This window comes from Protomyctophum parallelum (genome assembly GCF_964188405.1).
Source record: "Protomyctophum parallelum genome assembly, chromosome: 6".
Taxonomy (NCBI): domain Eukaryota; kingdom Metazoa; phylum Chordata; class Actinopteri; order Myctophiformes; family Myctophidae; genus Protomyctophum; species Protomyctophum parallelum.
This window is the reverse complement of record NC_139701.1, coordinates 18,886,168-18,899,804: the sequence shown is the minus strand read 5'-3', so window position 1 is coordinate 18,899,804 and position 13,637 is coordinate 18,886,168. Positions and strand designations below refer to the sequence as shown.

At 43.3% G+C, this 13,637-nt stretch overlaps 1 protein-coding gene across 10 annotated transcripts in view; it reads left to right on the top strand.

The window, feature by feature from the left end:
* fryl (furry homolog, like) overlaps positions 1-13,637 on the top strand; it is a 113,304-nt gene that overhangs the window by 58,755 nt on the left and 40,912 nt on the right. For 8 of the 10 annotated variants that reach the window (XM_083766484.1, XM_083766480.1, XM_083766481.1 and 5 more), the window contains 15 exons: positions 1,128-1,231; positions 1,472-1,580; positions 1,723-1,809; positions 2,155-2,326; positions 3,267-3,399; positions 3,487-3,594; positions 4,598-4,820; positions 5,286-5,474; positions 6,029-6,115; positions 6,502-6,770; positions 9,753-9,969; positions 10,334-10,458; positions 12,720-12,777; positions 12,891-12,982; positions 13,177-13,349. In XM_083766484.1, coding sequence (XP_083622610.1) covers positions 1,128-1,231; positions 1,472-1,580; positions 1,723-1,809; positions 2,155-2,326; positions 3,267-3,399; positions 3,487-3,594; positions 4,598-4,820; positions 5,286-5,474; positions 6,029-6,115; positions 6,502-6,770; positions 9,753-9,969; positions 10,334-10,458; positions 12,720-12,777; positions 12,891-12,982; positions 13,177-13,349 — 2,146 coding nt within the window. The remainder of the gene's footprint in view (positions 1-1,127; positions 1,232-1,471; positions 1,581-1,722; positions 1,810-2,154; positions 2,327-3,266; positions 3,400-3,486; positions 3,595-4,597; positions 4,821-5,285; positions 5,475-6,028; positions 6,116-6,501; positions 6,771-9,752; positions 9,970-10,333; positions 10,459-12,719; positions 12,778-12,890; positions 12,983-13,176; positions 13,350-13,637) is intronic. The other 2 variants (XM_083766479.1, XM_083766477.1) reach the window with 1 other exon arrangement.

The following is a 13,637-nucleotide window of genomic DNA, read 5'->3' as shown; positions in this document are numbered from 1 at the left end:
TGGCGCCTGATGGAGGGGAAAGGAACTGGTTGGAATAACGTGTTCCTTCCACTCGCTACGTCCAACCAGGGAAACTCCCAGGTGTAAAGGAGCAACTTGGACACTCAGGCATGAAGGAAGCATGAGTTCAAGTCTGTTGCTCTCTCCATGTCCCCCATACTGTATATGGGGACTAGGTTAGCGGAGGGTGTGTAGAGCCCAGGATCACATTAGATAATTGACACAGGTGAAAAATGGGTTACAAAATTGTGGGATGTCGTAAGTTAACTCTGTCTTACTCTATGGATCTGGCCAACACAAAATCTAAAATGACACTGATGCTTTCCCGGGTTTAATGGGAGATGCTAAAGCCTGGTTTCTGCTTGGTTGCACACCTTGTCCCACACACACCGTGCGAGCCGCTACACCAGTGCACAACCAAGTACAAGACAATCTTAACTTGTACATGAAATGCCTGTACGCTACACCATTACCTCATTTCAGCTTGTATGCACCCTTCCTTTTAGACTAGAGTCAAATCGAACAATACCCCTGAAATCCAGAACAAAAAATGGAGAACAAGAAATCCCCACAATAGTTTCTGCTGGAATTAATAGGCTAATATGTTATTAAATTACACTTTCAGGGCCAGTTTCTGGCTTACAAAAATGCCACCCACTCTCACACACGCACAGAATCATTTGAATATTTTGCCCCCAGATTTTTACACAGAATGCACCCTTCTATAATTTCTTAACATTCCTACACTACCCCTAAGGTCATGAGAATCATGCATTTCAATAAACCAGAAGTTTTGTTATGAACAGAATTGTGGCTCATGTCTCCTCCACTGCGGCTGAAAAATAGGTTTTGCGTTGTCCATGATCAGCTGCTCAGAAAGACATTTAACTACATCAGACCTCTTTAACCCATGTATCCCAAATGTTAACATAAATAGCAGATGTACAAGCTCGCAGCGTGGCATGAAGGGACACACTGTGAGCTTGTATATCTGCGTTTTGAATAGCCAACGTAAAAACCTAAAACGACACGGGTGTTTTCCCGGTTTCAATGGTTGTCATCTCACAGGTGAGTAATGACCAGCTGTAATATGTCGAGGTTCTTAATCTCGTGTCTCCCATCGGCAGAACAAAGATCCCAAGATGTCCCGCGTGGCGCTGGAGTCGCTCTACAGACTGCTGTGGGTCTACATTATCAGAATCAAGTGTGAGAGCAACACGGTCACGCAGAGGTCAGTGCTTACTAACGCAACGCATCCTCGTGCTTCATCCATGCACCGCCATGCGACATTGTCACACACTAGAAAATAACCAAGCCACAAGCTCACAACGCATTGTGAGCTTGTAGTTTGTCTATTTTTGCCACACGACACCATCATATGATGTAGAAATCGGGCTTCATGTATCAGATGCTGTGGAAAGGATGTGATTGTTCACCATGGAACACGTCCTCTCTCTCCCTGTTCCCCCAGTCGACTACTCAGCATCGTTTCAGCACTTTTCCCCAAAGGTTCTCGCAGCGTGGTTCCCCGGGACACGCCGCTCAATATCTTCGTCAAGATCATCCAGTTCATAGCTCAGGTACAGTAGGACGCCCATTAAGATCATCCAGTTCATAGCTCGGGTACAGTAGGACGCCCATTGTCTGGTTGCTTGGATTGTGAACAGCTGAGCTTAAAACTGAGGATGAACTAAAACAATTGCCGGTCTGTTCCTCGCACAGGAGCGGCTGGACTTTGCTATGAAGGAGATTATCTACGACCTGCTGTGCGTGGGAAAATCTCACAAGACCTTCACCATCAACCCAGAGGTAAAAAGTGGAAAGATTGAATCCATATCATATGTATCCATATCTCTCTTGCTCTCTCTCTCTCTCTCTTCTTTTTGTTGAAACTAGAAAACAATAATGGAATAAAGATTTTTCATCAGTGAAATTGGCGCTGCTCTTGGCTTTTGGGTGGCGCAGGGGTAAACGAGCTGTGAAACTCTTCTGTCGGGTGAAAAGAAGCAGCTGGCGACGTCATGTGTATTGGGGTATACAAACCGTAGTATACAACAGAGACTACATGGGAGATTTAGCATAACGACCAAACGGGGACTGTTCTCTCACCAAGAGGTCTTGTCTGAGTCTATTTGCTTGTGTGTGTCTCCTCAGCGGATGAACATCGGCCTGCGTGCCTTCCTGGTGATTGCAGACAGCCTGCAGCAGAAGGATGGCGAGCCCCCCATGCCGACCACGGGGGTCATTATGCCATCTGGGAACACCCTGCGTGTCAAAAAGATCTTCCTCAACACCACGCTGACTGACGAAGAGGCCAAGGTCATAGGTAGGCCTTAGTGCTTTCAGTGTGTCTGTCCTGTGTCTGTGTTTAATGGCCGATGCATTTCTGATGGAAGCCCATATGGTTTGACCAAACATTTTGTTTTATGGGAGGGAGGGGGGCAGAACACATCCATCAAAGCTGTGTTCAGACACAACTCAGGTGTCAGACACAAGGCAAGTGTCTTGAATACAGCTTAGTAAGGGCAGATGTCGACCCCGCCCGCTCACCTCCGCCCCACCCCCTCCTGGTGCTGCGGCCATCTTGGAAACTAAACACAATATAAACAGTGGGAGTGGGGTGGGGCAGAGAAAGGCCCTTATTCCCAACAGATCCCCAAACCTGTTGTTATTTGGGAGCGCTGGTTTCAGTTCAGTCAACCTTCTCTTGTGTGTTGGCTGGTGAGATGCACCCTAGTGAGACAGATATATACTTCACCCCTCCAACAGTATTGCGTGCTGAGAACACACATAATGTCGCATCACGGATGCTCCACTGTGAGCTTGGAGTTCTGCTGTTCTCACCCATTCTCTGGGCGCAACACTTTTGCACGGCTGGGTATAATTTAGGTTTGAGGGGCTACAGCTGTGCGATCAAGCAGCCGTGATCATCATAGGAACCCCATCTGCGACTGGAGATGGGGTTTGGTGGGACAAATGCTTTGAGAATCGCTATTATTTATTACACAGAAGTTGACACAACATAAACCAAGGTATATATTTCAAGAGATCACAGTAAACATCCACCCTAAACCATCTTCCACACTGGGAGGAAAACAGCATCTGAAAGTTGCATCTAATGAGCGATCAGTTTCGTTTGCCCGCAACCTGTGCGGTGCGCGCACATACAGGTTCTTATCAGTGAGACATTCTGTACTGGATAAATTAACACTTTTCGGCTTTTGCTGTGTGAATTGTAATGACATGTATTTAATAAATGTTTGCAGGCATGTCGCTGTACTACCCACAAGTGAGGAAAGCCTTGGATAACATCCTTCGTCATCTGGACAAGGAGGTGGGTCGCTCCATGAGCATGACCAACGTGCAGATGTCCAACAAGGAGCCAGAGGACATGATCACGTATGTTAACCCTCTACCATGCTTGAACTGTCTAGTTCCCAGGGCTCGTAATCCAGAATAATGCATAATCCATTTGTCGTGTTCCAGGGGTGAGAGGAAGCCGAAGATCGATCTGTTCCGGACGTGCGTGGCGGCCATCCCCAGACTGATCCCGGACGGCATGAGCAGACAAGACCTCATAGAGCTTCTGGCCAAGTAAGAACCACTCCCCCTCCTTCTGTGTTTTCAGCTACAGACCCAACAGAGGAATTTGCTGTCTCGCTCTTCCTCTTCTTACATTTATTTCAAAAGATCTTCATGAATGCATTGCTGCCGACTGCACCACTGTCTGTCTGCGGTTAGATCTTCACACACTCCAGGACCACTGGCTCTATTAACTCTGCATGTGTCCAATACGATCTGATTTCGTTGCTTTCGGGTGGAAACCTGCCATGACCAAAAGCGTTACTTTTGAGTAAATGGAAAAAAGAACCTGTGTTCTACTGGATCCAGTGTAGTTATTTATTCACAAGCTCTTGTTAATACTTTTCATTGGTTCAATATTTCTAAAATCCCACAGAATAGCTGATCTACAAGATCACATTATCACAATGCGTTGTGAGCTTGTAGATAATCTATTTTTTACATTGGTAATTTGTACATTCATTTACGATAAAATATAAAAGAAATATGGAAATCTTTCTGCCCAACAGCAATGATTTGTCATCTGATGGTGCTAAAATGCATAAATCCAGGATTAGAGTCAAGTTTAGTCAAGTATTCAAACAAACTGCAAAAGAAGCACATTATAAAGGGACATTTGAATACGATTAAAGTTATTTAAAATAGTATATAGAGTGTGGCGTTACAGTGCAGCACAACATGAATGAGGAATAAAAGGTAGTTAAACCAGAACAGATTTGTTGCAGAGTAAGCAGACCTGCTCTTTACTGCCACTTTGTTCCAGATATTTGGTACATAAAGACTTAATGCTGCTTAAGAAGGTGGTCACAGACACGTTTATCTCTACGTGGCAGGCAACTTGGATTGTAATTTAAACTAGCACGGAATGTTTGTAATGGCAATGTATGAACCACTTAAATCCTATTCATATTGGGTCTCTACTCTATACCAAGGGGTCTATGCATGGTCCCATAGCGATGCTAGGGTTCATGTGGCCAACGGCAGGTGTAAACGGGCCGGTCTCTCTCTCTTCCAGGCTGACCATCCACATGGACGAGGAGCTGCGTGGCCTGGCCTTCACCACCCTGCAGGCCCTGATGGTGGACTTCCCGGAGTGGCGCGAGGACGTCCTGTCGGGCTTCGTCTACTTCATCGTGCGCGAGGTGACGGACGTCCATCCCACGTTGCTGGACAACGCCGTCAAGATGCTGCTGCAGCTCATCAGCCAGTGGCGCCAGGCGGTCCAGAGCAGCAACAAGGTGGGTCCACAACCTAGGCTCTGTGTTTTGGGCTTTTGGTTTTGCTGTGTTAACCCAATTAGACCTGGAACACATCTGTTTCACTTTAGCGCTTAACCACATTAACCTTTATTTGATACTTTAGCTATTGAAAAATAGCAGATATACAAGCTCCGAGCTTGTAGATCAGCTTTTTTTTTTATCGTGAAAATGTGTGCAAATCTTTGAATATATATTCTTTCACAGCAAACGTTAACTCATATCGTTGCTTCTGAGGGGTCCCTAGAACAACATATATCCAGATGGAGTTCGGCGGCCAATTAAATTACATATAATTGTTTGGGTTATCGAACATGAAATAGTGTGAGCACCACTAACATACAGTAGAACCGTAGGTTTTTCAGTAAACTCTCGTGATTTAGAAGACATTTTGTAGCATGTGGTCTCGTGGGTCTCCATGTGTTAAGTCTGTGCTCTGGTGTCCAGCAGGCGCCTGCAGGCAGTGGCCCGTCTCCGTCTCTGTCCCTGGAGCGAACCCCTCTGCTCAACGTGCTGCACGTGGTGGAGGGCCTGGCACTGGTGGTGCTGTGCAGCTGCCGGCCCGCCACCCGCAGGCTGGCCGTCAACGTGCTCAAAGAGGTCCGCGCCCTGCACACAGCGCTGGGCCTCGCCAAGGTAAACACAACCACATCTACATCCTCTATTTCTCTCTCTGTTTTATAGCTGTCAGGTTTAATTGTGAATATATACTGTATACATATATCTTTTTTTTTCATGGTAACATTGTTGTATTTGTAACAGTACTTTTTCTGACCTTTTTCAATCTCACCCCTGATGACAGAAATGTAGGGTAAGTCTTGTTGTTGTTGGTGTTGTTGTTAAAATAAGTGTTCAATTGCTTCATATTCTGTTTGTCTCTCCAGCTCTTGATTAAACAGAAAATGCATTTTTGGTTGGGATAACACTTTTAGTGAAACTGGAAGTGATTACATTATAAAATGAAGATTGACCACCCACCTGAAAATGTATGTTCTGTTTATTAAATGGCTGGAGAGACGGGGAGACCCATGTTACTGAACAAACACTATACAGCAATGATTACTATCAGAAGTGCATTAACCTTTTAGAAAAAAACATATCACTTACTGTACCCTACCTCTAACACTTTTAAATCACCTCTGTGTAGTCTCTTGTAATGTGTACTTAATGCCTGTCTGTCCGTCTTCCAGGGGGATGAGGAGTTGGCCATTGACGTCATGGACAGATTAAGTGCATCGGTGCTGGAGAGCTTCATTCATCTCACAGGAGCTGACCAGGTAAAAGTACACGCTCACTCTCTCTCTCTCTCTCTCTCTCTCTCTCTCACACACACACACACACACACACGCGGACTACAGAAGTGGTTCTCAAAGTGGAGTCCGCAGACTCCGAGGGGTCTTTGAGGAGGTTCCAGGGGATCCCTAGCATAATGAGGAACAGTTTAAACAGCTATTTAGATATTAAAATAGCTGATCACGTTAGATCTGCTATTATTGAAGAACTTGTCTTTTACACATTAATGGTCCCCGGCTCAAAAATCTTTGCTAATGGTGCTCGGCCACTAATGTGTATCAACTTGGGGGTCCTTGACGTGAAACAGTTTGAGAACCATGCAGACAACATGGGCCTCACTCCTCTCCCCTCTAACCCCACACCCCCACAGACCAACCTGCTGTACTGCCCCGGCGGAATCGACCTGCAGACCCTGGCGGAGTGGAGCTCGTCTCCCATCAGCCACCAGTTCGACGTGGTGAGCCCCTCGCACATCTGGGTGTTCGCCCACGTCACACAGGGCCAGGACCCCTGGGTCATCAGCCTGTCCAGCTTCCTGCGCCAGGAGCACCTGCCCAAGCACTGCCCCACCGCCCTCAACTACGCCTGGATGTTCGCCTACACCCGCCTGCAGCTGCTGTCGCCACAAGTTGACATCAAGTATGTCTGCTCTGCGAGCGCGTGTGTGTGTTTGTTACACCAGTGCTTTTGTATATGTTTTAGGGGCTCAGGAAATGATCATGTCGCCTAGTGTCTTTAAGACGTTCCTTAACAGAGCTTTTAGATCCTGTTTGCCAATTGCTCTGCCCTTAAACTAGGTCACCTGACACAGAGGTGACAGGTTGCCGCAGCCCTATAAATGTTTCAACAACTTCACTCCATTTTTAAAGCTGCAATCCTTACGTTTTATGTCTGTCTTCTCCCTCTCCCGATGGAAAGAGGTAACTGCAACGATGTGCTACAACACTAGCGGTGCGTCTAGTGCAGAGGTCTTCAACAGGAATCCTTATAATAATTGGTGAACATTCGGCTAAAATAGCAAATCTGCAAGCAATGCATTGTGAGCTTGTAGATCTTGTAGATGTTCAGTGAAGAGATTTGGTTCAGAGAGAAAACAGGATTGGGCCAAATACACGTGATGTCATGCACTATGACGCGTGAGGAAATCTTAAATGTGTATGTTAGCCTGAATTAGGGTGGAATACAGCCACCCTCATTTGGACAGTAAACGACACCACACACTTTAGTAGTCCATAATGTACAGTACTCTGTGTACAACGATGTCTTGTTGTAGAACAGATCCCTTCAGTACCGCCGATACAAAACATTTAGCATCATTTGGCATGACACTGCTCCTCGTTTTCCTTCAGATTGACCAACACTTGGTCATAAACATCTAGGAGCTGCTGCTCCTGAAATATGAGCCAGCTGGGAGATGTTGCTTTATGTGTAGACTCTTTGTGCCAGAGGTTTAGAAGCAGATCTTTGGCCCGTGCACTTAGCTGGAATGACTGTGGTTGCAGACTGTGGGTGATGTCATCCTATCTGTCTGTCTGAATGTGCCCACACGCCGTTAATGCCACCATCTTGTGGATTATGTCACTGCAGCCCACGTCCATTGACTAGACTTGACTCAACTGTGCTTCCTTCATATTTTTGAGAGGATAAATTGCAGGATGCCTTCAGGTTACACCTGGTGTCCCTATTCTAGTCCCTATCCTAGTCCATAGGCAATACATTTCCAAAACAGTGAGATGAACAGATCTACTAACTCATAGTGTGTCACAATGCGTTGTGAGCTTGGCTAAGTGGTATTTGTTTTACATTGGTTCCACCGATGTAATTGATAGTTGATACATGGTTAAAAGTCACTTTATAACTGCTATTGTATGGGTCTTTAAAACAAATCTACCTGGGGTGCAAAGTAGCGATGGGTCCGATTAATCGATTATCGTTGATAGGACCCGAAATCGATTATGAAAATTAATAATCGATAATCGTTTTTTTGTTTTTTTTTCGTAAAAAAAAAAAAAAAGAAAATCTGTTGGAAAGGCAATATTGTCATCCAAACAGGACAGGGCTATAGGCCTACCAAAGTGTGCCTGGGATGTGTCTGTGTAGCTGCATGACTGAGAGGAGTGTGAGTGGAGATTGATTCCAATCAAGATACAGGTTTGGAGGATTTAGCAGGTGTTGGGAATTTACCTAATCAGGCCTAGGCTGGGGTTGCTATGGTGATCAATTGGATCAACAGTGGTCCAGGGACCACCAGTGGTCCTCATTTAAAAGATGGAGTTAGTAACCAAATGGACCCTTATTAACTCTCAAGAGTTACAATTATTATTAATCAACTACATCAGGGGTTCCCAAACTTTTTTGACTTAGGTACCCCTTGGGGGGAAGATTTCTTTTTATTTGTAGGGTTCATAAATTAAAAAAAAATAATATATATATATATTTTAAAAAAAAAAGCCCCCCCCCCCCCCAAATTCGATTAATCGATTAATCGTTAATATTGAATTATACAAATCGATTTTCATTTTGGACACATTTACACATCCCTAGTGCAAAGCAAGATGTCTTGCTCTTGTTATTCATCTCTTCACACCTCATATATGACAGATTATGCCATTTTGACCTTGACTTTTCAACTTTGAGGTTGATGAAAAAATGGCCAGCAGGTGTGAAGTTTTATTAATCACATACGCAGACTATGACGCAGGAGTGATTACATTGATGGGGAAATATTATGTTGCATCTACTGCAGATATATTAAAGTATCAGACTACTCACTCCACATATTCACTGTTGTACCATGTAATATCATGCTATGACAAGTTTCACTATGCCTAATACACAGTGATGCTACTCTGACTACATACTTCCATGTGTTGCACCAATGCTTTTTCAGTCCTTATAAAGTATTGTTACCCTAGTGTCTGCAGCCATACCTACCAGGGAATTGTAATTGGTCTCTGTCTGTGTGTCTGAGAGAGCGGATCGTCAGATTCTCAAGAAATATGGAGGGAATGATCAGTAGGCTGCCCTGAAGACATGATTACGTTTTGGCTTGTAAACGTCAAAGGCCAACCTTTATATAGCCTAGTACACACACACACACACACACACACACACACACACACACACACACACACATGGGAGAGGCCTTCTGGTAATCGGCCACCTTTTTGCACACTGGTCTGGAAGTGTCCCTGAGCAAGGCACTTAACCCCTAACTGGGTGCTGTATTAATGACATCCACTGCTCCTAATAGTAACATGCAGTAAAGGCCATCAGGATCGGGAGTCGAACCCGCAGCACACTGCCAGACTGGATTACCAGCCAAGGTGCCTGGACCGCTGAGCCACGGCCCAGGCCTTATTTTCCTTTTTTTAAGTAATTTTTCGAGAGAGATACTGTAGTAGAGAGACAGGAAATGTGGAGAGAGATTAGGCACATGGCATTCAGCAAATGGTCCCTCTGGCCCGGAATCAAACCGGGGACTCACTGATTAGGTTGTGTCGAAACCCAATCACTTGCCTATCGTATCGCCATTAACATATACATTCCAGGAAATGTCGTAACCACTTGAGTCATTTTCTGCTTCAGACATGTCATTAACCTCTCCGTTCCTCCCCGCAGCAGCCCCATCAACGCCAAGAAGCTGAACAGCCTGAGCAGCAACAGTGACTCCTATGTGGGTCTGTGGAGGAATTACCTGATCCTCTGCTGCAGCTCCGCCACCTCCTCCAACTCCCCCTCCTCCTCCTCCTCCTCCTCCACCTCGGGCTCCGTCCGCTGCTCCCCGCCTGAGACGCTGGCGTCCACGCCGGACAGCGGCTACTGTTACGACTCGAAGGTCAGTGCCGTGTGTGGCAGCAAACGACAGCATCAACCTTAAGGTTTTATCACTTTGTTGTTAAGTAGGCTTTAAGAATTAATTATATTTTAACATATAATATATACACACATATATTTCTCCAGTGTAAAGGCCCTGGCATACTCAAAAGTGTCACGCGAGTCTGCCTGTTCACATCGTCTAGTTTATTTAAAAACAGACTTGTGTGAATAGAATGGTCAAATAAATGAAAACGAACGTCCTCTTTAGCCGTGGAAAAACAATGGCTGCTTTCAGTGTGTCGAGACCTTAAGGAAAATAATCTAATGAACATTTTCACTTTTGAGTTAAATCCACCTTCTGGATGTGTGTGTGTTGTATATAGATTGTTGGCACTCCGTCCCCCTCATCCCTGTTCAAACACGTGGTTCCCATGATGCGCTCTGAGAGCATGGACATCACAGAGTCTCTAGTCCTGGGGCTTGGCAGGACCAACCCCGTGGCCTTCAGGTAAACACTGCTCCAAGACTAACTAAACACATGCTGGATTTTGATCTACATCAATTTCTCACCCTGTGAAGTTTTGAATTCTTTATTTTTGTTGAATTCCTTCATGGTGAATGAAGGGTCCAAAAAGTAAATAAAATATATAAATGCATGTTTTTGTGTTATTTGTAAAAGAAATCCAAATAAAGTACTGATCATAATAAAAAAATAATCAAAACATTTTTGCTGAAACACAACTATTTAAAACACTTCCTGCACAAATGAGGAGTGCACGTCTGCTCTTCTATTTCATGCCTGAGACTGTTTATTGTGGGCTCGCCACAGCGAGCACACACTAGTTATTGCCAGTTTATATTTATTGTGGGCTCGCCACAGCGAGCACACAATAGTTATTGCCAGTCTATATTTATTCCGCTTCTTCATTATTCCAATTTCCGCTCTTTTTTTTGTCACGTAACTACTTCCGCATACTTTATACTAGAAATTTAGTTCAAACTTCAAACTGTTCAGCTCTTTGCAGTTATTTATGCTTGTTTTTTGTTTTTTTTACAAAGTTTTATACTTTTTATACTTTTTAAAAACACGACTCTGGACTTTTTCGTGGTTCAAACCGTATTCGAATACGTTAAACAGTTTTTAAAGTTTCAAGTTTTCAGTTCAATCGCAGGCCGTTTCGCCTAATTAGTGCCAACTTAGAGTGCGGGGCTTCTTTGACTAGAGTGTGGAAACTGAAATTCTTTCCTTGAAAATTTACCAAACAAATTGTCGTCCCGGCCAAAATATTCATTTTACACGCATGTTCTTTGGTCATTTTGTAGCCACACATGTCCTCTTTCACACAATGTGACCACCAAAGCACAGAGACATACAGAATGTGAACTACGGCCTTTGAAGTGACACAAATACAGTCAAGCTGCTCATTGACCTCCATTGTATAATTCTTACGAGGAAATTATCGCGATGACAATTCTTAACTCGCTCTTATAACCACATCGCCCATGGTGTACCTCAATATCTCAGGCCACTCACAGCGAATAAAATATTTGCATTCGACTTTTACGTTTTGCGATAGAGCAATTTGTTCGGGCATAGTTTCCCCCATTCAGGACCATTGAAATCTCCCAGTCATAGTGCTGGCAGTCTTTTACACTTCCACAGCTGAGACATATAAGGGCTTAATTACAGGGCTGAAATTAAAGTTACAAGATCTCAATGAGTTGCTCTGCGATACCTTGTGAGCTTGTAGGTCTGCTATTTGTGCAATTGGCTGGCCTTTACACAGCTCTCGCAAGAGCACACACACACACCCTGTCTTCCTATTGGCTGGCCTTTACACAGCTCTCGCAAGCGCGCGCACGCACGCACGCACGTTTATAAAAAATAAACTTTAATAAAATGAAAAAATATATTGAAAAAAAAAAAGAAAAAAGAAAAATTGATAAAAATTGAAAACAATTGAAAAAAATTGGAAAAATTGAAAAAAATATTATTATTTTTTAAAGACTTAAAGAAATTGAAAAAAAAGAAAATTGGAAGAAAAAAAACCCACTTACATTTCTTTTTTTTAAACATTACTTTAAAATAAAAAATAAAATAAAAACTTCAAAAAGAACTTCAAAATTAAAAACTAACTTTTTTTAAACTTAAAAAGCTAAAACTTAAAAAAAAACTTTGAATTAAGAACTTAATATTATTATTTTTTTACATTTAAAGAAAAATCTTAGACCATTATCAATAATCATTGTGTTTATGCTTTTAAAGATAGGCCTATATGCTATTTGAACCTTCTTTTTACATGTAAAAGTATGCTATTCAATACAATTTCTGTTAAGCTCATGAATGCTTTTATATGTATAATCCATTGGATTGACTCTTTTTTTTTTTTCTTTTTTACCTTTTCTTAATTCATCAATAATACATTGTAAAGCATTATTCATACATTACAAATCATTAGTAGACAGTAATACTTTACTTACTTTATTCTGCCACTTTTTGGGCATCATACTACTTCCACATACTTTATTCTGCTTTATGCAGTTATTTATGCTTATTCTTTTTGCATTTTTATACATTCTTTTTTTAACTTTTCCTTCAGCTTTAATACATTCTCTACTGTACATTATATACATTGCGTCTTTTGGCGAGCCCACGCAGTTTCTGCAGGGAACTGCTTTCTAGTTATTATATTATTAATTATTCCTTAAATTCTATATGAACTAAAATGTAGAGGTCATGACAGTGTGACATGTTAATTTGTCTTCCAGAGAGTTGATCGAGGAGCTGAACCCCATCATAAAAGAAGCTTTGGAGAGAAGACCTGAGGTGAGGACCGCTTCAATCATCTCTCAGGTTCTAGTCTTGCTGTTCTGCATGTTGGCATGTTGGTCAGTTTGCATGTGTCCTAAAACAACCACCCAACCATGGTCCGTTTGCAGAACATGAAGCGACGCAGGCGACGTGACATCCTCAGGGTCCAGCTGGTCCGGATATTTGAGCTACTGGCCGACGCTGGAGTCGTCAGCCAGATGTACGTGGTGAAACCAGAACAAAATATGCCTCTTACCATTCTTTGATTGATTTATACCTCATTCGAAATAGCTGATCTTCAAGCTTGTTGATCTGCTATTTCCGGCGTGCAATGTCAGTGTACGGAGGTGTATAAATAGAATTAAGCTGCCGTTCTTGACCGTGTTGTTTGTCTGTGGTGGTGTGTGGATGCAGAGCCAGTGGAGGTCTGGATGGGGAGAGCCACTCCCTGAACAGTAGCCTCTTGGAGTACGTTGATCTGACCCGACAGCTGCTGGAGGCCGAGAACGACAAGGACTCTGACACGCTGAGGGACATCCGCTGTCACTTCAGTGCCCTGGTGGCCAATATCATTCAGAATGTTCCAGGTACGTCTGTCTCATCCACCCATGTCTGTTTGTCTCACTACAGTGAGCTGTGTTGGATGCTAGCTCTTTTCTTTTACTTTTCTTTGGCCAAGATTTGTAGTTCATAGTCGTTACACCCCATCTGTGTCATTTATAGGCCTCTGTCCTTTATAGGCCTCTCTCCTCTGTAGCCAAGCATATAGTGTTCATTGTTTGTGATTAATCTCAGTCTAGGAAATGCACCACAATTTTCTGTGGCACTACATATTTATCCTTTCTCACTTATCTGTTCCTATTTGTATGTAAAAT